Source organism: Chelonoidis abingdonii, chromosome 2 (assembly GCF_003597395.2).
Source record: "Chelonoidis abingdonii isolate Lonesome George chromosome 2, CheloAbing_2.0, whole genome shotgun sequence".
In the NCBI taxonomy this organism is placed as follows: Eukaryota; Metazoa; Chordata; order Testudines; family Testudinidae; genus Chelonoidis; species Chelonoidis abingdonii.
This window is the reverse complement of record NC_133770.1, coordinates 86,606,832-86,630,907: the sequence shown is the minus strand read 5'-3', so window position 1 is coordinate 86,630,907 and position 24,076 is coordinate 86,606,832. Positions and strand designations below refer to the sequence as shown.

Genomic DNA, 24,076 nt, shown 5'->3' with positions numbered 1-24,076 from the left:
CTGCTTGATTCATGGGCTGTGCAGGGAAACAGGACTTTATGCATAATTTTTATAAATTAAATAAATTGCATCAGAAATATCTTGCTTTATCATCAGTTTCTCCTCCTGGTGGAAACAACCCACAGGGCCTCAAACTTTAGTCAAACACAGTAACAATATAATAATATGTGCATATACAATGTAGGATATATGCCATAGGGTCATGGGTTTTGAATCATTGATAATTTCTAAGCAGAGATTTTTAATATAATGTGGTAATGGGTATCTCCTGTAGTTTGAAAGAAATGCTACTATTTTGTGTTTTATGGAATGTTGTAGTTCAAATAGTCTTTTTTTTAAACCACTTTGTGACCTTATCAAAATTCTTCTGTCCTCAGTGATCTTTTAAGCTCTAATTGTAATGGAACATTTTTCATATTGGCATGTTTTCTGTTTGTATTCCTTATCTATAAATGAAGTTGGTTTGTGGCTCATGTTTTGCCCAATGCTTAGCACTCTTTCAGAAAATTATATAATTACACTGAATTATCTTTTTTTCATTTTGTTCATTGTTATTCATTTACTGTTTTAATGCTTTCAGTGCAGAGGAGTTGTTATTTATTTAGAGGGATTGTTTGCCAAAATGTCTTGACTGCCTGTGCCATATCTTCATTAGAAAGAGACTTTCACAGCGTTAACTATTAAGGCAGGCACTCAGAGATTATGTGCAAACCATCAAAAAATAAGAATGACTCATTCAGCTTGATGTGGTCAGTAGGTTTAGTGGTTACCTGCAAGCAGAAACAGGGTGTATTCGGACATCTCCCCACATGAAAGATCGCAGACCTCACTTTGATAGGGATCAACTTTTATTGAATAGTTTTATTAGGTTTGTTATTGTCATAAACAGATAGCTAATGGTTAATGTCTCTTTCACCTGTAAAGGGTTAACAAACTGACCTGCAACACCTGACCAGAGGACCAATCAGGAAACAAGCTACTTTCAAATCTCGGTGGAGGGAAGCCTTCGTTTGTGGTTTTTGGGTTTTGCGTTGTTCTTTCTGAGTCTTGGAAGGGACTAGACGTGCAACCAGGTTTCTTACCAATCTCCCTGCTACAGTCTCTTATATATTCAGAATAGTGAGTATTGAGTAGAAAGGCGGTTATAGTCTTTTGATTGTTTCTGCATTTGCAACTGTGTATCTGGCTGGTAGAGTTTTAATGTGTAGTTTGCTGGAAGTATTTTAAATTGTATTTTGCTGGGGGAGGCTTTTGTCTTTGGCGGTCTATAAGCTGAAAGACCCTGTAATATTACATCTTGTATTTACAGAAACTTCTTATTTTTCTTTCTTTTATTAAAACCTTCCTTTTAAAGACCTGTTGATTTTTTCCCCAGTTGAGGCTCAAGGGAATTGAGTCTGTACTTACCAGGGAAAGTGGTGGGGAGACAGGGAGAAAGAAGGGAGGGGGAAGGGGGAATCCCTTTGTTTAGATTCACGGAGCTTGAATCTTGTTATTGTCTCTGGGTTGAGTGGAAAGCCTCTGTTTTAAGATTCAGGAGTTGAATCCCAGTGATCTTCTAGCGTTAACCAGGGAGGGAAAGCCTAGGAGAGCACTAGTGAGGGAAAGAGTTTACTTCCTTGTATTAAGAACCAAGGGTCTGGGTCTTGGGGGTCCCCAGGGAGTTTATGGGGACCCAGAGTTTATTCAGGCACTCAGAGTCCTGATTGGTGGCAGCGTATCAGATCTAAGCTGGTAATTAAGCTTAGAAGAATTCATGCTAGTACCTCATTTTTGGACTCTAAGGTTCAGATTGAGGAAAGAATACTATGACAGTTATAATTTAGCCTGGTGAAAAAGGGGCACAGAGAGACCACAGGTTTTGTATTGTGTAGACGTGCAGTTATGACTGTTTATTTTCTTCTTGGTTGGTAGTGGTGACATCGCCTGAATATGTCTCTGTGCAGTATCATTTTTGTATGAAGTATTCAGAACACTAGCAGAAACAAAACTTTTTTTAAAAGGAAACATTAAATGCACAAGATTAGGCTGAAATAATGCTGAGAGTCTGGCTTAAGCAGACAAAAAATGGGAAATTCGAAGTTTAGCCTGATACTTGGTGCATAACGCAAAGCACTGTGTAAAAATAATAATGAAAAAGACACAATGGCACGAGTTACAGCTGGAGTGTGTGCCTTAACAATCCCAACTCTTAACAATATTTTAAAGTAGGATTTTGTATTTAATTACCTTAGGGAAGCCAGGAAAGAGGAGAATAGGAGAAAAAACCTGTATGGATCAGTAAATTAAAGGGACAGTTTGCAAAGGCAGAAATGTCAGAAACCCCATAAGAGTTTTTGGTTTTGGTTTTGTTTTTTATTTAAGAGATCTTACTGGTTTAATTGTCCACCATTGTGTATAGTATTTATTTTAATGTTGTATTTAAGCTTGTGAAAATATTATTTTAACAGGATTATTTATAAAATCAGCCCTATATTTTGATATATGTAGTGTTTTTCAGATAATTATATTTGTGGTCTACAGTATTGCCAACCACAGCCTTTCAAAGTCATGAGAGAGGGACTAAAAAATAATGATATAGATATGTATGGGTTCGTTATTTAGCTTCAGAGTTTTGAGCCTGTACAGTATGCTTGGTTATGTTTTTGAGCTCTGTTTTACTATCATAAGGACTAGAAACTTTTTTAAAAAAAAATAGAAAGCTGAGAGTTTCATGTGATCACATGACTCCAGGAACTGGGGCTTTAAGAAAAACACCAAATATTGCAAACTCACACTAAAATCATGAGAATTGGCAACATTGGGTCTATTCCCCAAATTAATATTCTTTTTTACTCAAATGCATTTTTCAGTGGCTTCATACAGTTATGTTTAGAGGATGTCTAGCAAAGAGCACTTTCTCATAGACAGTAACTCTTGACCTTTGCCCTCCATCCCATCTCTCACCCCCCCCCCATCCTGTGAATAAGACCATGTCTATATTACAAAGTTCAGTTGCAAGTATACGCTTGAGTGCTTTCATCTTCACTATGCATACTCACCACAGATAGGCATCCTAGTGTCCAGTGCTGGTGTCCGGCTCAGTACCTTGTGGGACATTTTTTGCAGTGCTTTCTTGGATACCAATGATTCACCAGGGGTTTCGGGAGCTAAGGGTCAAATTCCTACCATGCCACTTTCTACATCCCATAATTTTCATGCCATTTTTTAAAACTCCCACAGTCATTTGTAGCCACTTTTCATTCTCTGCCATTGCTGTAGTGGAAGCATGGACCCTGCACAGCTCAATGCAGTTCTCATGAGCGTTCTTCTTCTTAGTGCATGCACAGTGTGCCTCAAGTGGCACGTGACCAGGATTTAGCACGGAATTTGGTCCACTGGTTGGATCATTAGCTTCCCCAGGCTGGATACTGACGGGGAATATGCGATATGAATACTGATCCATTACTCCCTCATGAGCATTGCTAGTAGAGGACGCGCAATTCTCCTGTATTTACAGAATTTGAACTAGTACTACTGCAAATCAGGAGTGCAACAAGGAAGATGTGGAGATTTTCAAACACAATACCTGGCTGTTGATGGACACAGCCAAAAAAAAATAAAATCCAGGTTCTTATTGGCATTCGTGGAGAAGCTCCACGCAGTGGCTTGCCACTTCTGGACCCGAGAAACGCACACTGATGGGTAGGATCGCATAGTAATGCAGGTTTGAAATGACGAGCAGTGGCTGTAGAATTTTTGGATGCAAAAGGACACAGTCCTGGATTTGTGTGCTGAGCTTACCTCAGACCTTCAACACAAAGACATCAAAATGAAAGCTGGGAGATTTTACACTATGCCAGCTTGCTTTCAGTCAGTGGGGAGTCTGTTTGGAGTTGGAAAATCCACAGTGGGAGCTGTTGTCATCCTACTGTGTAAGGTCATTAAGCATCTTTTGCTACAAAGGAATGTGGCTCTCAGTAATGTGCAGGAAACAGTGAATGGATTTGCAATAGTGGGGTTTCTGAACTACGGTGGGGCAATTGATGACATGCTTAACTGTATTCTGGCACCAGCCCACCTTGCCACACAGTACGTCAACAGAAAGGGATACTTTTCCATAGTTATGCAAGCGCTAGTGGAACACTGGAGTCACTTCCCTGATAGCAAGGTGAGCTGGTCAGGAAAGGTACATGACACTCACATGTTTAAGAACACAGGATTTTTCAGAAAGCTGCAAGCAGGGACATTCTTCCCCAACCAGCACATCACTACTTGTAACGTGGGAATACCAATTGTGATTCTAAGGGACCCATCCTACCCGTTGCTCCCCTGCTCGTGAAGCCAAACACTTGCTATCTTAACAGCACCAAGGAAAGATTCAGCTGCCAACTAGGCAGGTGCAGAATGATTGTTGAATGTTCTTTTGATAGCCTGAAAGGTCATTGTTTGCACTGTTGTAGTTGCATGTTGTGTCCTACGTTATATCTATGAGGCAAAGATGGAAAAGCTACCACAAGGGTGGAGGGGCAAGATGAACTGGCTGTCTGCAGAATTTGAACAGCCAAATACAAGAGCTATTGGAAGAAACAATTGTGAAGCTATGCGGCTGAGAGGGGCCTTAAAAGACCATTTTAATAGTCCGCAACAGTAGTGTTTGTGATGTTGCTGACATGAACTGTGACCGTATAGATCATTGTGGCAACCAAGGTCTTATAGTTGCACCAAATCTTGTACAAAGGAGGTCAAATAAGGTGTCTATGGAAAGGTTGTAATTTGCTGGTTATTATTATGCTGTATGTATGTGTGTATCATTTCTGTATTTGAAGTTATGAATATTGGCTATGTACTTGTATCTCAATGTGTTTGATTCTAAGAGTAGCCTCAGTGAAGCATTTGGTCAGCTTCTTGAGTAAGGACTATTCTTAGTAAGTGCCCAATCAAGAAACACTTAACTGACAATGGACTTTGGGAGACACCAATCCACATCTGAGCTTTCCTGGGAACATTCAAACTAACATATAAACAGTGGTTCAGCCTGCGAAAAGCTGAATCATTCATGGACATGTGATTTGCCCAGGTGGCTACAAACTCCATCTTGTTGCTGTGATTTTGCACAGAAGAACAAAGGGGTTTTCACCTACAAGAGAGAGAATATAAATAGTCCTGGAAGCCCCTCCACTTTGTTTTCAGCTGGCTCAAGAGATGACCTCTCCACCCCAAAATGATGCCTAAAAGAAACTGGAACAAAAGTCTGTAACTACTGGGATGTGAGTGATTGCTGGACCCAGGCCATAAGCCACAATGTTAGTCTGGGCCCAAACCTTTTCAGACCAGGAAGGAGTCTAGTTTGTGAAAGAAGCTTATTGGGACAAATCTGAGGATGAGATTTACCTATATTCAGTCTCCTACTCTATTAGGCTTAGACTTGTGTGTATTGTTTTATTTTGCTTGGTAACTTACTTTGTTCTGTCTGTTATTACTTGGAATCATTTAAATCCTACTTTTTATATTTAATAAAATCACTTTTGCTTATTAATTAATCCAGAGTAAGTAATTAATACCTGGGGGAGCAAACAGTTGTGCATATGCTCTATCAGTGTTATACAGGGCGGACACTTTGAGTTTACCCTGTATAAGCTTTGTACAGGGTAAAACGGATTTATTTGGGGTTTGGATCCTATTGCGAGCTGGGTGTCTGGAGCCGTAGACAGGAACACTTCTTAAGCTATTTTCAGTTAAGTCTGCAGCTTTGGGGGCATGGTTCAGACCCTGGGTCTGTGTCACAGCAGGCTTGCTCAACAAAGCAGGGTTCTGGAGGCCCAAACTGGCAGGGAAAACGGGCTCAGAGGTAGGCTCAGCACATCGGGTGACAGACCGAACCCATCACAGTGTTGTCTGATGCTTTTAGGAAGTAGTGTGCCTCCTGTGTGCAGTGATTAAATACGAGTGGGTTATTGCTTCCTGCTATGAACCCTTTTTGTAAATTAATAAATACTCTGAGTTTCCAAAAAGAACTTTATGATGTGCAGAGATACAGGCAACAAAATTAGAGTGCAAACAAACTGGGTGAAGGGTGAGGGAGATGAAGTTTTGGGCAATGAAAAAGAAAAAATGATTATAAGGAATAATGCATGTACACACTTACCTGCACACCCTTCTTCATCATTAGTGGGCTCATCTGTGCTCACCTAGTGGGACTCCCTTGACTCCAGTGAAGTTTCAGCCAGCTCCTGACATGGTTTGAGTCTCCCAACATGTTGCCACACCTCCTCTTACTGTTCACAGCAGGGGCCTCCACCTTGGGCTCCTGTGAAGTGTCTACACTCAAATTTGGGGTAGTGGCGGGGTCACTGCCAAGTATGGCATACAGTTCATTGTAAAAGCAGCCAGTCTGCAGAGCTGCACCAGATTTCTTATTGCCCTCCCTCATCTTTTGGTAGCGCTGGCAAAGTGTCTTTGTGTTCACGCAACAGTGCTGCTTGATCCTGTCAAGCCCCAGTTTCAGCATCCCCTGTGTAATCTGCACATAGATGTCAATATTTTAATAGCTGTTCCATAGCTATGCTTTCTCACTCCCTTCTCTGTACAGGTTGAGGAGATCCGAGACTTCTTGCCTGCTCCAGGGAAGAGTCCATCTAGGAGTTTCTGGTCTCTGTGACCACTGGGCAGTGGAGTTCAAAATTTTTACTGGAGCAGACACTGTTGCAGGGACAGGAGTATTGTGAGACAGCTGTTGGAGGACTGTTAGGGTGAGACACAGTGTCTACACTCGCACCCCATTGATCTAAGTAGGTTGACTGTGGTTCTTCCTCGCTTGGGGAGGAGGTATCACTGTCACAGTGTGCTTACGTTAGCAGGAAACAAGTTTTGGTGTAGACAACACACACAGTTAGGTCAATGCAAGTCAACTTAGGTCAGCTGGAGATGGCTCACAGAAGCTCTTTGTTAAAATACTCTTTGTCCTCCTTCTGGTCTTGTCCATTTGCCACAGCAGGAAAACTGAAATGGACACAGATACGTTGTACTCTAGCAGCTCACATGTGGAACAGCGAAAGTGAAGATGAGGGCCAGTGGCAGAAGAGGACAGGGCTGTATAGGCCAGGGCCACCTCCAGGCACCATCTGAGCAAGCAGGTGCTTGGGGCAGCCAAGGGGAAGGGGTGACACATTTGGATCTTCGGCGGCGGATCCCTCGGTCCCTCTCGGAGGGAAGGACCAGCCACCGAATTGCTGCCTAAGAAGAACGTGGCACGGTGGAGCAGCCACCGATCGCGATCACCGCTTTTTTTTTCCCCCGCCGCTTGGGGTGGCAAAAACTCTGGAGCCGGCCCTGGCGTAGACCACCAGCAAGGAAAGGGAAGAGACGCTGAGGGAGACAGTGAGTGTTGCCACCTGCAGAAAGCTCCTACTTTGGGCTGCAATAAGATGAAACAGCAGCAAAAGTGGGGGTCTTTTTGGTTCCCTGCTCTCCAGGCTTGAGTGTGGATGTGGCAGCAGGAAGCACATGTGGAAGAACCTGCCTGGGCACCTCAGCTAAAAACCATGAGGAGACATGCCATCTTGGAACTGAGGGTACATGGTCAGTATGACAGGGTGCTGGGCAAGAACTGCTAACTCAGCCCTCTGTCACACCAGCTCCCATTTAAGGGAAGTAAATTTGATCTGGCCAGAGAAAACCTGCATCTAATTGGTGAATGGGAGACAGCTGACAGCCCAGTTAGCCTGGGACTGTATAAAAGGCTGGGAGGGACAAAGCCAGGGGGAAGAGCAAGGGAGTGGAAGCAGTGATAGCTCTTCCCTCCTGGGCGCAGACACTAGAACCTAAGCTGTATATGGTGAAAAGGTGATGGGAGCACAACCTGTAAATAAATGTTACTGAACCCCAGGGTCTCCGAGTGACTTTCTCAGCATAGCAGGGGCGGGAGCCAAGAGGGCCCTGCAGTGCCCTGCTACAGTCAAGATGTACTAATGGCCATATTGACTATAAGAAATTTTGCCAGAGTCCCATGTACATTTTGAGTTTTGATAGTATTTGCTCATTTCTGGGATGTGCATGCCTCTTAGGCATGAGATAGAACCCTCTGAAAATCAGAGATTATTGGGGCCCTGCTCATGCTTCCTTGCAAATCCACTCATTTGGTGTCAATTTATTTAAGAAGCTACAGCCCAAACTCTACACCAGTTCCTTTCTGACCACTTCAGCAGTGTGGAAACAGAACTCTCTTCTTTTCCCTTTCTCACAGATACTCTCTGGTGATTCCAAGATGTGCTTGACACTGCTCAGGATGTGAAGTACAAAGGTGCACCCCTCAATCCTGAGGCTGTCTGTTAACTACTATAAAGTAGAGCACCATGAGGGCGTCGCACCTCCAGAGCAAGGGTATCCCTCCTCCCCCCACTGCTCTGCTGCCATCTGCAGCAGCCGCTGCTCCTACTGCCCTGAACCTGTAACCTTGGAGCTGTCCCTCTCCAAGCTGCTCAGGACCAGGATCCTCCTGTCTGCTGTGCAGAGTGGGGGGCAGGAGGCTGATGTTAGGGTGTTCCCATCCCCCTCCTATGTACCTGGTCTCTGTTGAGCTGGGGTGAGGGACAGGGAGCCTCTCTGTGCTGCTGTCTCTGAGTTAGAGTGGGATCTGCCGGACTCTGATGCTGTCTTAAAAAACGTTCAGGCTGGTGAGTGCTCTTCTTACAGAGAGCTCACTGACACACTCACTCCTCACAACACACAAACTCCATAAGAACTGCAACTAAGGGTGCTGGAGATGCTGCCGCACCCCCTGGCTTGAAATGGATTCCATTATATAGAGGGTTTACAGTTTCGTTCAATGGCTCTCAGCATCTCCACTATACAAAATGTTCCAGCACATGTGACACGCTCTCCCTATCTCACACACTCCCCCAAAACACACACACAGTCTCTCTCTCTCTCTCTCTCTCTCTCTCTCTCTCTCTCTCTCACACACACACACACACACACACACACACACACACACACACACACACACACACACACACACACACTTCCTCTCTCTCTACTCCTTGGGGAATTCTGCACCAAAAAATTAAAAATTCTGTGCACAATATTTTAAAATTCTGCATATTTTATTTGTCAAAATAACACAATACAGTAATTCCTCACTTAATGTCGTCCTGGTTAACGTTGTTTCATTGTTACATCGCTGATCTGCTTGAGAACTTACTCATTTAAAGTTGCATAATGTTTGCTTATAACATTGTTTGGCTGTGGGGGCTTGTAACCAGGGTGGGCCGGCAGTCCCCATATCAGCTCCCCTCCACCACCCCCAGCACTTCCCGCCCGCCAGCAGCCCCGTAGATCAGCAACTCCCCCTCCCTCCTTGTTCCTCCCGCCTGCAGCAATCAGCTGTTTTGCAGTGTTCAGGAGACTTAGGGAGGGGAGGAGGAAGGAGGAGTGACAATGCGGCGCGCAGCCTCTCCATCCCTCCCCACACCTCCCGCCCACAGCAATCAGCTGTTTGGCAGCATTCAGGAAGCTGGGGGGTAGGAGTGAGGCGCAGTGTGCTCGGGGATGGAGAAGGGACGGGAAGAGATGGGAAGGGGATGGTGCCTTAGAGGAAGGGGTGAAGTGGGGGCAGGCCTGGAGCAGAGCCAGGAGTTAAGCACCCCTGGGCACTTTGGAAAGAACAGCAAGAGGAGCAGCTGGATGATCCACCCTCTTTCACCCTCTGACTCCACCACCTCAACCAAGCTTCACATCATCATCGCTGAGTACAGTATTAAATTGTTTATATACATATACAGTACAAGTTTTAAACAATGTCTTTTGTCTGATGAAAAAAAATTCCCTGGAACCTAACACACACACACACTCTTACATAAATTCTTATGGGGAAATTAGATTCGCTTAACTTTTTTTGCTTAAAGTTGCATTTTTCAAGAACATAACTACAGTGTTAAGTGAGGAGTTACAGTGTAATCACACTGGTTTCAATTATTTTGGCAATTTATTTAAACCACAATACAATGGATGGAGAATGGGAGTGGGGAGCATTGGAGGAAATCCTCAAACCCTCTCCCCATCTCACAGTAATGTAGCTAGGTTTGACCCTTTATTTCTAGTTATTAGTCAACAAATTTATGCAGTGTCTCTCTGTCTCACTCTCACTCTCACATGCATGATCATTTACATCTCTACCGGCTGCTCCAGGCATCCGAACCAACATGCCTGTGCCGCTGGGGAGTGGCGCGTGACTGCTCTTGCGGCTTCCCTGTCAGAAGTCATTTTTCTGCAGGGAAACACAGAAATCTGTCTGGGACATGAATTCTGCGCATGCACAGTTATGCTGAATTCTCCCAGGAGTAACACTCACACACACACTACCCCAACACACACACTGTCTGTCACACACACACATGCACACACGCACTCACCCTGTTTCACACACTCCCCTAACATACACACACATACTCCCCCCACAACACACACTTCCCCCCAACATCCACGTGGCAAAGTACCTGCCTCTCCTCTGCTAGCTCAGTCCTTCTTAGCCTTGGAGATACAGGCTTGGGCAAAGCAAAAGCTCTTCCCAGTCACGCAGGGTCTGGCTGATCCCTTCTCAGTCAGCCCCTTGCTCTGTTTTCCTCCCCTTCTGGGGAGAGTGCAATCTGCCTTGCAAGAAGAATTTCAGAGTTCAGCTGCCCCTACTCGCTGGCAGCTACTCTACTTCTCTCTTCCCCCTCTGCTTCCCTGCCTGGGAGGGTTTAAAAAGGTCTTCAGCAATTTGGGCCAGCTGCAACTAATTAGTTCCCTGGTAACCCCTGTTCCAGCTGAATCTTATTCTTCCATGGCTATCCCCCCTCAATGGATAGGGAGAGGCCTTTTAAGCCTTGTGGGACTAATTACTACCCCTCTCCTGGTAGCTAATTGTCCTGAGTTTGCCACATTTCCAACCCCCACTCCCCCCGCTCAACACTACAGGGTTGGGCTACTTGGGTCGGAAAGCAGTGCACCCTCGACAGGCCATCCGCATTGCCATGTTGGGTTCCCAACCTGTGTCGTACTGTAAAGTGGAAGGATTGAAGTGATAGGAACCATCTCGTGACTCTCGCATTTTTGTCCTTGTTTTGGTGCATCCACTGCAATGGGGCATGGTCCGTGACCAGGGTAAACTTCCATCCCAGTAGATAGTAGCGGAGGCTTTCTACAGCCCATTTTACTGCCAGGTATTCCTTTTCCACTATGGCGTACTTCCGTTCCCTAGGCAGGAGCTTTCTACTGAGGAAGAGGATGGGGTGTTCGTCATCTCCGACCATTTGTGAAAGCACCGCCCCCAGCCCTACTTCAGAGGCATCTGTTTGTAGGATAAACTCCTTCCCCCAGTCCGGGGCTACCAGTACAGGGTCTGTGCAGAGGGCCGTTCACAGATCTGCAAAAGCGGCTTCGGCCGCCACAGACCATTTTACAATGTCTGGGCCCCAAGCCCTGGCCAGGTCTGTTAATGGGCATGCCCTGGTGGTGAAGTGGGGAATGAACCGTCTATAGTACCCCACGAGTCCCAGGAATGCTCGGACCTGTTTTTTCCGGAGTGGTCGGGGCCACTTCTGTATGGTGTCTAGCTTGTTGAGTTGGGGCCTCACCACGCCCCTCCCCGCTATATACCCAAGGTATTTGGCCTCAGCTAACCCGATCGAACATTTGGAGGGATTTGCAGTCAGTCCTGCCTTTCTCAGGGTATCTAGGACTGCCTCTACCTTTCCTAGGTGTGTCTCCCAGTCGGCGCTATATATGATGACGTCATCAAGATAGGCAGCAGCGTACTCCCCATGGGACCGTAACAGTTTGTCCATTAGCCACTGGAAGGTAGCGGGGGCCCCATGCAACCCAAAGGGAAGAACAGTGTACTGATATAGTCCTTCCGGGGTTGCAAAGGCCATCTTCTCCTTGTCGGCTTTAGCCAGGGGGATCTCCCAATAGCCCTTAGTAAGATCAAGGGTAGACATAAAACGGGCCTTTCCCAGTCTGTCAATCAGCTTATCTATCCTGGGTAAAGGGTAGGCGTCAAATCGGGACACCTCGTTCAGCTTGCGGAAGTCATTGCAGAATCTCATACTGCCGTCTGGCTTAGGCACTAAAACCACGGGACTGGACCATTGACTATGAGACTCTTCAGTGACTCCTAAGGCCAGCATCTTCCTGACCTCTTTCCTAATCTCTTCTCTCTTGGCCTCCAGGATCTGGTATGGCTTGACGTGCACCTTCATTCCGGGCTCTGTGAAGATGTGATGGTGAACCTCAGTAGTCCTGCCTGGCACATCTTGATTGCGTTTGATCAGGCTGATCACTTCGGATAGTTGTTCCAGAGTCAGCTCTGGGGATATTCCCACCAGGTTGGGCTGATCGCCTTTAGGGGATGGTGCCCCCAACGCAACTACCAGAGCTTCTCTATCCTGCCAAGGTTTCAGCAGATTTATATGGTAGATCTGCTCCAGCTTCCGGCGACCTGGCTGCCGGACCTTATAGTCAACTTCTCCTACAGCTTCGATTACCTCATAGGGCCCCTGCCATCTGGCCAGGAGCTTGCTTTCCGCCGTGGGTATGAGCACCATCACCCGGTCCCCCACCTGGAACTTCCGGGACCTCACTTGACGATTGTAGTACGTTCGTTGCGCCCCTTGGGCCTTGTCCATGTGTTCGTGCGCAAGGGGGGTGACTCGGGTTATTCGGTCTTTCATTTGCAGCACATGTTCCACAATGTTTCTCCCCAGGTTCGGCTGTTCTTCCCAGTCTTCTTTAGCCAGGTCCAGTATGCCCCTGGGGTGTCGACCATATAACAGCTCGAAGGGGGAGAATCCAGTGGAAGCCTGAGGAACTTCCCATACGGCAAACAGTACATAAGGTAGCAGGGCATCCCAGTCTTTTCCGTCGCAACTAATCACCTTCCGTAACATGTTCTTCAACGTCCTATGAAAAAGTTCAATGAGGCCATCGGTCTGGGGATGGTAGACCCATGTTCTGAGGGTCCGTGTGTGGAGCATGGTACACAAGTCCTTCATCAGTTTAGAAAAAAAGGGGGTCCCTTGGTCCGTCAGGATCTCCTTAGGTATCCCTACTCTGGAGAATATCTGGACTAATTCTTTGGCTATGGTCTTGGACATGGTATTCCGTAGGGGGATGGCCTCGGGGTATCGGGTGGCATAATCTAGTACTACCAGGGTGTACTGATGGCCCCGGGCTGACTTCTCCAATGGCCCCACTATGTCAATAGCTATTCGCTCAAATGGAACCTCAATAATTGGCAGAGGTACCAGAGGGGCCCTTAAGCATGGTTGGGGCCCATGTATTTGGCATTCCGGACGGGAGGTACAATATTGCCGGAGGGCCGCATAAATGCCAGGCCAAAAAAACCTCTGTAAAATCCGATCGAGGGTCTTATCTACCCCTAGACGGGCCCCGAACAGATGACTGTGGGCCAGATCCATTACCGCTCTCTGATGCTTCCGGGGGACCAAGAGTTGTTCGATGACTTGCTCTTGGACGTGGACTACTCTATACAGCAGATCTTTTTTAATCATATAATATGGCCCTGGGCCCTTAGCTCTCCCCTCCACTGGGACCCCATTTACCTCGACTACTTCCTTAAAAATGTTGTGGTATATGGGATCATTGGCCTGATCCTGACCAAAATTCCCACGTGCGGTCCCTATTTGCCCCATTTCGGGGGAGTCCACCTCCGTCTCCCCCTCAGGGACAGCCCCTGGGGAACCTGGTCGAACAATTGGGTTGTAGTTGGCCGACCCAGTCCTGCTGTCAGCTGAGTCCCCTCTTTCCCCTGCCAGTGTAGCCGTCAGGTACAGGGTCAGGATCCTCGTCCCTCTCCTTTTATCGGCCCTCCGTTCCCTCCGAGTCTTCCTGGACTTCCCCGGTGGGAAGAACACATCCTGGCTAAACTCGTGGAAGGCGGGGGGAGGGTCCCCTATCTAGGCCACCCTTTGGGTCCCAGGGTCCTTCTTTTCTTCTCCCTCGTCTCCGGGGAATAGGCCGTCAAACCCCAGGAAGTCTCGTCCGATAAGGACAGGGTAAGGGAGTTTCGGAACGACTCCCACTGTAAACTCAGTGGGGTTTCTGAGAACTTCTGTGCGTACGGGGACGGTCGGGTAATAGCTGATATCCCCATGTACACAGGATATTCCCGAGCGTTTGGCCTGGGATAGTTGGCCCGGCCTGACCAGCTTCCCTGAGACCAGTGTGACTGCACTTCCCGAGTCTATTAATGCTGTGGTCTCTATACTGTTCAGCTTAACGGGCCTAGTGTATCTACGAGGGACCATCGCAACCGCGACTAGACTTATTAGCTCGCATGGTCCCCCTATATCTCCCAGTTCACATTGCATAGGCTTTCCTAGATTAGGGCATTGGGCAGCAATATGCCCTAATTCACCACAGGCATAACATCGGTACCCCACCCCGGGCAGCCCCCTATTTTTCGGGCTGCTGGGATTTATCCCCTGAGCCTTTCTTCCCCGGTCCTCCAGTCTCTCTGGGACTGCCGGCGGCTCTTCCACCTCCTGCCTCCCCTCCATTTTCCGGCCTGGAGCTAGGGCAAACCGGGGCCTCGGCCCCGAGGCTGATCTCCGATCCTGGCGCCCTCCTCCCCCGGTGGTCTGAGAAAGTTCTTGGGCTGCTAAGTGTCTCTCCACAAGAGCAACTAGATCGTCATAAGAGGAGGGATCATTTTGGCGGACCCACTCCCATATGTTCGGCGGCAAACCTCTCATCTACCTGTCCAATACCAGGATTTCCACTACCTTCTCTGGCCCATGGTCTCGAGGCAGAGCCACTTCTGAGCAAGGTGTATCAAGTCAAATAGCTGGGACTTCGGTGCTTTTTCCTCCCGGTACTTCCATTCATGGAAGCGCTGGGCCCTTATGGCTGGCGTCACGCCTGCCCTCCCCAGGATTTCCACCTTCAGCCGAGGGTAATCCATAGCTGCTTCTGCAGTCATGTCAAAGTAGGCTTTCTGGCCTCCCCACACAGGAAAGGAGCCAGCAGACCTGCCCACTGGTCTTGGGGCCAGGCCTCCCGCAGTGCCGTCCTCTCGAACGCAAGGAGATATGCCTCTATATCGTCATCTGTTGTCATCTTCTGTAAATAGTTGCTCGCCCGTAGCGGCCGGGTCCCCTGGGCCCCATGCGTCATCGTGGTCAGGGCCTTCAACTGGTTCACTACCTTGGTCAGGGTGGCTCGATCCTGGGCCGCCTGGCTCATCAGCAGCTGGTTGGTCTCCTGTTGGACCCGCATGGACTCTCGCTGGGCCGCCACCTGTACTCTGGTAGCCTCTTGTTGTGCCGCGGTGGCCTGCATCAACGCCTTCGNTCTCTCTCTCTCTCTCTCTCACACACACACACACACACACACACACACACACACACACACACACACACACACACACACACACACTTCCTCTCTCTCTACTCCTTGGGGAATTCTGCACCAAAAAATTAAAAATTCTGTGCACAATATTTTAAAATTCTGCATATTTTATTTGTCAAAATAACACAATACAGTAATTCCTCACTTAATGTCGTCCTGGTTAACGTTGTTTCATTGTTACATCGCTGATCTGCTTGAGAACTTACTCATTTAAAGTTGCATAATGTTTGCTTATAACATTGTTTGGCTGTGGGGGCTTGTAACCAGGGTGGGCCGGCAGTCCCCATATCAGCTCCCCTCCACCACCCCCAGCACTTCCCGCCCGCCAGCAGCCCCGTAGATCAGCAACTCCCCCTCCCTCCTTGTTCCTCCCGCCTGCAGCAATCAGCTGTTTTGCAGTGTTCAGGAGACTTAGGGAGGGGAGGAGGAAGGAGGAGTGACAATGCGGCGCGCAGCCTCTCCATCCCTCCCCACACCTCCCGCCCACAGCAATCAGCTGTTTGGCAGCATTCAGGAAGCTGGGGGGTAGGAGTGAGGCGCAGTGTGCTCGGGGATGGAGAAGGGACGGGAAGAGATGGGAAGGGGATGGTGCCTTAGAGGAAGGGGTGAAGTGGGGGCAGGCCTGGAGCAGAGCCAGGAGTTAAGCACCCCTGGGCACTTTGGAAAGAACAGCAAGAGGAGCAGCTGGATGATCCACCCTCTTTCACCCTCTGACTCCACCACCTCAACCAAGCTTCACATCATCATCGCTGAGTACAGTATTAAATTGTTTATATACATATACAGTACAAGTTTTAAACAATGTCTTTTGTCTGATGAAAAAAAATTCCCTGGAACCTAACACACACACACACTCTTACATAAATTCTTATGGGGAAATTAGATTCGCTTAACTTTTTTTGCTTAAAGTTGCATTTTTCAAGAACATAACTACAGTGTTAAGTGAGGAGTTACAGTGTAATCACACTGGTTTCAATTATTTTGGCAATTTATTTAAACCACAATACAATGGATGGAGAATGGGAGTGGGGAGCATTGGAGGAAATCCTCAAACCCTCTCCCCATCTCACAGTAATGTAGCTAGGTTTGACCCTTTATTTCTAGTTATTAGTCAACAAATTTATGCAGTGTCTCTCTGTCTCACTCTCACTCTCACATGCATGATCATTTACATCTCTACCGGCTGCTCCAGGCATCCGAACCAACATGCCTGTGCCGCTGGGGAGTGGCGCGTGACTGCTCTTGCGGCTTCCCTGTCAGAAGTCATTTTTCTGCAGGGAAACACAGAAATCTGTCTGGGACATGAATTCTGCGCATGCACAGTTATGCTGAATTCTCCCAGGAGTAACACTCACACACACACTACCCCAACACACACACTGTCTGTCACACACACACATGCACACACGCACTCACCCTGTTTCACACACTCCCCTAACATACACACACATACTCCCCCCACAACACACACTTCCCCCCAACATCCACGTGGCAAAGTACCTGCCTCTCCTCTGCTAGCTCAGTCCTTCTTAGCCTTGGAGATACAGGCTTGGGCAAAGCAAAAGCTCTTCCCAGTCACGCAGGGTCTGGCTGATCCCTTCTCAGTCAGCCCCTTGCTCTGTTTTCCTCCCCTTCTGGGGAGAGTGCAATCTGCCTTGCAAGAAGAATTTCAGAGTTCAGCTGCCCCTACTCGCTGGCAGCTACTCTACTTCTCTCTTCCCCCTCTGCTTCCCTGCCTGGGAGGGTTTAAAAAGGTCTTCAGCAATTTGGGCCAGCTGCAACTAATTAGTTCCCTGGTAACCCCTGTTCCAGCTGAATCTTATTCTTCCATGGCTATCCCCCCTCAATGGATAGGGAGAGGCCTTTTAAGCCTTGTGGGACTAATTACTACCCCTCTCCTGGTAGCTAATTGTCCTGAGTTTGCCACAATCCAAAAATATTTAAATTATTTTTAATAGCGCGATTAAAACCGCAATTAATCATGACTATTTTTTTTAATCTTGCAATTAATTTTTTTTAATCATTTGACAGCCCTACGTTATATGTAAACCTGGCACTCAGTGTTTGAATCTGCAAGGGGGCACATACTTGACTCTAGCAGTCACTGCCTCCCAGAGGTTTCTGACTGTGAATCTATACCAATAATCTACTTGAAGAACCAGTCACTTTCCTCTCTCTGCTCCACTTGGTATATCCTGAATTATGGAATAAGTTCTCAGACAAAATGTGCTGAAGCACAACAGGAACATGAGGGGAGGAATCCTCAACCTCGACATAACAATTATATTAATTTCTAACTGATTAATTATATGGACATTTCAAAATCTCTCACCAATGAAGTTGGCCTGCAAATTGACATTTCTAGGTATCTATCTTGGTTACTTATGTGGCTCTGTTACTGTAGTGTCTGAGAGCATCCCCACTTTTTAATGCATTTGTCATCACATCACCCCTGGGAGGTACAAATAGGGATTTGGGGGATAGAGAATAAGGGCCAGATTGTCAAAGGTCTTTAGAGCACAGAATTAAATCTAGGTCTCCTAGAACTCCCTAAATGCTGGACATGGGCCTGCATCATCCTTTGTGTGAATGGTTTGACCCTTCTGGATTTCTGTTGTGTGTGAACCCAATACCAGCATCTCATTATACCCACTACACATCACTTCCACGTTACAGGACAGAGAGCCACTTCACTGGCCTCTGGCACAGCCATTTAGGGTGCCTACTCATTTCCATTAGTTCTACACTAGTGCATCAAAAATGCCGCTCTTTCTTTCTTTCTTTCTTTCTTTTCTTTCCATTGATCCATCCAATACTGCAGTGCATCACCATAGTAACTGAGTGCTTTTAATGGAAAATTGATAGCAATAGCAAAGGCCTTAGTGGACTTTGTGGAATCCCTGTCATTTTATACTGTTTGGGGGTAAAACTCTGGGGTAGGGCTATTGTTTGTTTATTTGTTTTTAATTGTATTAATTTATTGTTTATTGCAGTTTTTTGCAGTTAGTTTGTTTCAGAAGTTGATTGGTTAGTTGATTATGTTGTGTGTTTTTGTTTGTTTGAGCTTTTATGGGGTGGAACAAAATATACTTCCCCAAAAATATACTTCCAAAGTATACAAAAACTTGGCTGAGGAGGTATGATGTGGCCTATTTTAAAACTTTATTATAGTCATCAGTTTTCTTCTCTTTCTCTCTCTCTCTTTCAATTTTTAATATACCTAAAATGATTACACTACTTTATAAATTCAGCTTTTTTTCTTTTTGAATGAAAGCTGTTTTACTCATCAGCCAAATTCAGAAATCTAGGATATTTTTCTGCGCTCAAGAAAAATAATTTGGTTTCATATAATTCCTTTCATATTCAAGATTGTATCCCAAACCATTTCATCAAATTGAGAGAGAGATATCCTTTCTGTCATGGTCACCTACCCTGTGCAGTGCAGTGACCAAATACAATAGCTTTTATGCATTCAACAATAGCTCATAAAGCCATGAGCATATAAATTTCTTCTATTAAGAGAGAAAATATGAAGAAATATTCTCTGAAGAGAGGACAATCTCTTCTCTTTCAATGATGCTATAAAATGTTCAACTCTATCCTGGACAGCCACCAGAAAATCAGGAAAAGGACCTAAGATTAGCACCTCATATAAAGAGTCACACCTCTAACAGTACAGTGTCTCTATACTAATTTACTGCAGCATTCGCGCATGAACCCAAGTTTCAACCTGGATGAAATTCCATTACCACCTTAAAGATGACCCTGTCGGTAAACATAATTGTGTTCATCAGCTAGGAATAAAATATCTTTTTTATGAAACTTTAATTTAAAAGAAATTAATTGAAAAGTTGATAGATAATTAACTCTGTTTCATTTTATTTGAAGGTGGCTAGGATTCTGAATTGATTTGTTTATTTTAAATTGATTAGTATGGCTGTTTGTTTTTTCTGACACCTGCATTGATTTGTGGTTAATGCAAACCAAATGAAGTGGTATTTTGACTAGCAACATTAAATTCCAAAGGAGCAGAAAGAAAATGTCAAAACAAAAAAGGCATTTTCAAGGAGAGTCTTACTAGTGTTAGTCAAACAAATATTGGCAAAGTTTTCCAGAGTAATATTCAATATTTCTCTTGATTATAAAAGTTTTGCTATACCAAATATAGTTTACCTTAAGCCAGGTGGTGTTCCCTTTTACAAAGCACAACATTGTGGGGAGGAAATGGGATTAGCAGTTTGCCAGGGACTTTGGGTTCCATTCTCAACTCTGCTGGTAAGTCACTGTATAACCTTAGGCAAGTCACTTAATTCTGTTAACCACTAGGAAGGGCTCTGTAAACAATAGCTGTCCATAGACTATATATTACAGCATATTATGCATCGCTTTAAAGTAACTAGTAATTGTTTATATAGTGGGTACTGCATGACTTTCAAAGCAATTGTAATGGTTGATTTTAATAGTTTAGGCACCAGTCTTGCAAGCTGCTCCACGTGGACAGAACTCAATTAAAATCTTATATTTTAAATTATTAATTATAAAAGTGGAGGCAGAAAAGAAGAGCATTTGATGAAAATTCAGTATATGAAATTCTTACTTTCTGGTGAGGTATTATTCTTTCTATACAGCTACCTTCCAAATTGATGTTCTTTTCTGATACCATGTGTTTTTGTTTTTCTGTCTGCTTAGGACTGGTCCATCACATCTGTAATCTCTTAATAGAAACTGCAACTCTGTATTTAGAAGTGGATAATAAAAGCAACATCAAGACAGCTAATGGACTGTTGCTGTCCTTGCTTGACATTTTGCATTGCATGCTGATATATACAGCAAACGTTATCCGCATGACTTTACAGGTATGGAATCTATTTTCTTGTAGAGTGAGGCCATTGTAAAAAAATTTAGTCTCTTTCCTGTTTCCTCAGTACTGAATTTCCTACTTAAAAAATGAATAAAATTAGTTTGCTATGTTTTTGTAGACATGTTGGTCCCAGGGTACCAGAGTCACAAAGTATGTGAGCTAAATATCTTTTATTGGACTAACTTCTGCTGGTGTAAGGGAAGTACACAGCTCTTCTTCAGGTACGGAGAAGAAAACTAGTGTTCAGGTTAAATGCGAGATGGGCAGATTGTTAAACACAAGAGGTTCACACACGTTGTAAGAGATCACCTCTCCAATCTTAGGACAATGGAGGAATAGTAGACAGCAGGTATGTTACATGTTAAGAATGGCCATGCTGGGTCAGACCAGTGATTCATCTAGCCCAGTACCTTGTCTCTGACAGTGGCCAGTGCCAAATGCTTCCCAGGGAATGAACAGAAAAGGATAAATTTGAGTGATCTGCTTTCTATCATCCAGTCCCAGCTTCTGGCAATTGGAGGCTTAGGGATACTCAGAGCATGGGGTTACATCCCTGACCATCTTGACTAATAGTCATTGTTGGAGCTATCCTCCATGAATTTATCTAATTCTTTTTGGAGCCACTTTTTTTTGGCCTTCGCAACATCCTCTGGCAATGAGTTCCACAGGTTGACTGTGCATTATGTGAAGAAGTACTTCTTTTTGTTTGTTTTAAACCTGTGATCTATTCATTTCATTGGGTGACACCTCGTTCCTGTGTTACGTGAAGAGATAAATAACACTTCATTTATCAGAGGGCACTGTTCACTTCCCCACACCATTCATGATTTTAGAGACCTATATCTTATCCCCCCTTATAGTTGTCTCTTTTCCAAGTTGAACAGTCCCAGTCTTTTTAATCTCTCTTTGTATTGAAGCTTTTCTGTGCTTGTAATCATTTTTGTTGCCCTTCTCCAGTTCTTTCTTATATACAGATATATATATATCATGATCAGAGGATCATGATATCATGATATTCTGATCATGATAATATGTACCTTGGCGTCCCACAGTCACATGGAAACCACGATGAGGAGGCAAGGAAGACAGCAACATCCAAGTATCACCAAAGGATAAGACAGGTCCTGAAGAGCCAGCTCAGTGGGAAGAACAAGATCCACGCCATCAACGGATACGCCCTGCCGGTCATCAGATACCCTGCCGGTATAGTGAGCTGGCCAAAGGAGGACATGGAGGCTGCCGATGTGAAAACCCGGAAGCTCCTCACAATGCACGGAGGTTTCCACCCCAAGTCCAACACCCAGAGACTGTATACCAGCCGGAAAGAAGGCGGGCGGGGCTTGGTGAGCGTCAAGGCCACTATCCTGGATGAAACCCGGAACATCCAGGAGTACATCAGTAAGATGGCCCCCAAAGATGAGCTGCTGAGAGAATGCCTGAGGCAGCAGCAGACATGGGAGGAAGACCAAGCAGAAGAAGTGCCATGGCAAGACAAGACCCTTCATGGGATGTACCATCGACAGATAGCTGAGGTGGCTGACATTGGGAAATCCTACCAGTGGCTGGAAAGGGCTGGACTAAAAGACAGCACTGAGGCACTGATCATAGCAGCACAGGAACAGGCACTGAGCACCAGATCCATTGAAGCAGGGGTCTACCACACTAGAGAGGACCCAAGGTGCAGACTGTGCAGAGAGGCCTCAGAGACAGTCCAACACATAGTGGCAGGATGTAAGATGCAGGCAGGAACAGCATACACTGAACGGCACAACCAAGTGGCTGGCATTGTGTACAGGAACATCTGCACAGCGTATGGGCTAGACCCTCCCAAGACCAGATGGGAGATTCCACAGAAGGTTGTGGAGAATAGCAGGGCTAAGATTCTGTGGGACTTCCAGATCCAGACGGACAGGCAGGTACTGGCCAATCAACCAGACATCGTGGTAATAGACAAGGACCAGAAGACAGCGGTGGTGATAGATATAGCAGTGCCAAGTGACAGCAACATCAGGAAGAAGGAATATGAGAAGCTGGAGAAGTACCAGGGCCTGAAAGAGGAACTAGAGAGGATGTGGAAAGTGAAGGCCAAAGTGGTCCCAGTGGTGGTAGGAGCACTCGGGGCTGTGACTCCTAAGCTGGGTGAGTGGCTCCAACAGATCCCAGGAACAACATCAGAGCTCTCTGTCCAGAAGAGTGCAGTGCTAGGAACAGCTAAGATACTGCGCAGAACCCTCAAACTCCCAGGCCTCTGGGTAGAGGACCCGAGGTTGAGGAAGACACATACCACCCATAGGGGTGAAAGGGGAACTTTATATATATATATATATATATATATGTATATATATATAAGAGAGAGAGAGAGAGAGATGGGGTAACCAGAACTGCATGCAGTATTCAAGTATGGGCATACCATGGATCTATATAATGGCATTAGGATATTTTCTGTTTTATTATCTATCCACTTACTAATGGTTCCTAAAGTTGTTAGCTTCTTTAACCTCTTCTACACATTGAGTGGATGTTTTCAGAGAACTATCCACAATGACTCCAAGATTTCTTTCCTGAGTGATAACAGCAAATTTAGACCTCATTTTGTATGTATAGTTGGGATTATTTTTTCTAATTTGCATTACTTTGCATTTATCAACACTGAATTTCATCTGCCATTTTGTTACCCACTCAGCCAGTTTAGTGAGATCCATGTCTAACTCTTCACAGTCAGCTTTGGACTTAACAATCTTGAGTAATTTGTATAAAAAGTTGTTGTAATGGGCCATTAAATCAGTGTCTCTGTTAAGTCTGTAATTTTTAGGATCCCACATAGTTCTGAAATTTATTTCTCAGGTTCATCTTTTGAAGGCATTGTGCAAGTTTCCTTTGAGGACAAGGACTGAAAGGTCGGATATGGAGTGATCATTTTTGATAACAGTGTTCACCCACAGGTGATGGAGTGTTTTGTCTTTTATCATTTTTCTATGTGAGTTCATTCATTCATTCAAGAACGTAGTGATTGTCTGGTTTCACCCACTTAGTAGTTGTTGGGGCATGTGATGCACTGGATGAGGTACACACACAATAGGCATTTGCAGGAGCCATGCTAAAGCAGCAGCAGCGCCTGCCAAAACAGATGCAAAACCTGCAGGCATATCTCCACTGCTACAATGGTGAGCTGGAGCCGGTTCCCACCGGTTCACGGGAACCGGTTGTTAAATTTAGAAGCCCTTTTAGAATTGGTTGTCCCACACGGGACAAGTGGTTCTAAAGGGGCTTTTAAATTTAACAACTGGGGGGGCTGGGGGCAGCTCCCTGCCCTGCCCCTAGCCCCAGCTCACCTCTGCCTCCTCCCCTGAACACGGGAAGCCTGGGAGGGCTGAGAAGGGTGGCTTTGCACAGGTGAGTGTGCGGGGGGAGCGAGAAGGGCTCCGGGGAGGGGCGGTACGGCCCAGCTCCCTGGCCTCGGCCAGGTGACACGCCTCGGCCCCGGCCCCAGCCCCGGCCCCAGCCCCAGCCCCAGCCCCAGCTGTGGTCCTGGCCAGGTAGTGTGGCCCGGCTCTGGCCCCAGCAGCACGGCGCAGCTCTGGCTCCAGCCGGGTGCCCTGGTCCCGGCTCCTGCTGGGCAGCGCAACTCAGTCCTGAACCGGCTCCGGCGGCGCAGCTCTGGCTCCAGCGGTTTGGCCTACCTCTGGCCCCAGCCCCAGCCACGCACCCCAGCCCCGACTCTGGCCCCGGCAGTGCAGCACAGCACCACCCTGGCTCCTGCCAGGCGCCCCGGCCCCGGCTCCTACCGGGCAGCGCGGCTCAGTCCTGGACCGGCTCCGGTGGCGC

General features: G+C 46.2%; 1 protein-coding gene across 1 annotated transcript in view; it reads left to right on the top strand.

The window, feature by feature from the left end:
- ULK4 (unc-51 like kinase 4) overlaps positions 1-24,076 on the top strand; it is a 467,406-nt gene that overhangs the window by 351,123 nt on the left and 92,207 nt on the right. The window contains exon 33 of the mRNA XM_075062527.1: positions 20,080-20,246. Within this exon, the coding sequence (XP_074918628.1) occupies positions 20,080-20,246 (167 nt within the window). The remainder of the gene's footprint in view (positions 1-20,079; positions 20,247-24,076) is intronic.